This window comes from Papaver somniferum, chromosome 7, assembly GCF_003573695.1.
Source record: "Papaver somniferum cultivar HN1 chromosome 7, ASM357369v1, whole genome shotgun sequence".
NCBI lineage: Eukaryota > Viridiplantae > Streptophyta > Magnoliopsida > Ranunculales > Papaveraceae > Papaver > Papaver somniferum.
Window position 1 is genome coordinate 236,612,206 of NC_039364.1, and position 1,448 is coordinate 236,613,653.

Below are 1,448 nucleotides of genomic sequence, written 5' to 3' on the forward strand. Positions count from 1 at the left end.
TAGCCCTTAAAAACTCAGGAACTGTGACAACAGGTTCTTGACATTGTTGCATCCAGCTTATGGGCATCACTTTTTATGTTTGCATTCTTCTTCCTTCTTGTGTTGGCTGTCTATTTCCTCTCTGATGGTTGAGCAAATGCACCATTTCCAAGAACCCAGCATAACATGAAAAGTGAAAGAAACTGTCAGAAATAAGTTACTAAGAGGATGAAATGCGATTTTTTTTATGTGAGGACACTCAAGAAAATATTAAATATTCAATAATGTATCCTAATTCATGCATCTCCTTATCAGGATTTTATTGTGTCCGTATCTCGTGTCAGTGCTTCCCAGGTTGTCATAGCTTCTGAACTGTCATTCTCGGTACAAATTTCGCTACCCAAGTAACTGAGACTAAACTCTTCACATTAATCTCTACACCTCAAACTTTTTCAATACCAGAAAGTAGAGTTCTAAGGCTTTTGCTTTCTGGGTCATATAAAACCAAGCTGCAATCATTCTGTAGCATCAGAATCTCGCCGTTATTGAAAGATTTTAACGGCTGCACAAAGCTTAATGATCCATGAACCTTAGGTTGAGAAGAAATCGTGAATTGTTTAGTCCAAGAATTGCTTACTCTATAATCCTTCTGCACCCAAATATCCAGAAAGACCTTGTTCTTGTTAACAAGTAAGCAAAGGGAACCTTCGAACCCATAAATTCTTACTTCAGAATGATGTGCATGATCCAATGGTTTGGGTGGCGGCAGTTGCTGAACCATCTCAGTACTTAAGTGAAAAGAAAGAATGACCCAACGTTTAGCACTATCGTTATTCCAGGGCAATGCTAACCAATGAATAGATTCATTAGCAAGCACTCCATGTCTTCTAGAAACTGGACGAAAAGGGATAAAATTATTCAAGTTTTTCCATGAATTGGATTTTAATGTATAAACTCCACACCAGAACCACCAGGAACATTCAACGTCACAACAAACATATAATTTTCAATCTCCGACTCATAGCCTAACACATATCCGCTAAACGATAAGTAGCTAACAAATTTTTCACCAAACATTATTGTTGGAGTTGGTAATTTCCTGTATTTTGTGGTTGATGGGTTATAAATATAAAGTACACCGACGTGATAAAGTGAACTCTGGTGATTAAATCCAGGGTCCTGTAACTGGATATTCTCGTTTGATATCAAAGAATCGCTACCTAGGTTGTCCGCATCTCGTGTCAGTGTGTATCAAAAGAAAAACTCTATCTCTAATACAAAATCAGTTGATGGCATGGCGAGAGTTCCGGACGAGGTTATGACCACGAACATACTTCCTAACTCCAATATACTTTCAAGAGAATCAACTAGACAATCAGACTCAATCTTAAGAAAAGTATATCAAAGAGTTATATCTCAATCTCTCAATTCAATCCGCAATCAAACAAACAATAATTTTTTAGCCCGAT

At 37.3% G+C, this 1,448-nt stretch overlaps 1 protein-coding gene across 1 annotated transcript; it reads right to left on the minus strand.

The window, feature by feature from the left end:
* Window positions 1-421: 421 nt before the first annotated feature.
* Window positions 422-1,056, minus strand: LOC113296183 (F-box protein CPR1-like). The gene is made up of 2 exons (XM_026544511.1): window positions 942-1,056; window positions 422-873 (listed from the first exon to the last, which is right to left on the minus strand). Exons 1-2 carry the CDS (start codon window positions 1,054-1,056, stop codon window positions 422-424), a joined length of 567 nt encoding a protein of 188 aa, XP_026400296.1.
* Between the last annotated feature and the right edge of the window lie 392 nt (window positions 1,057-1,448).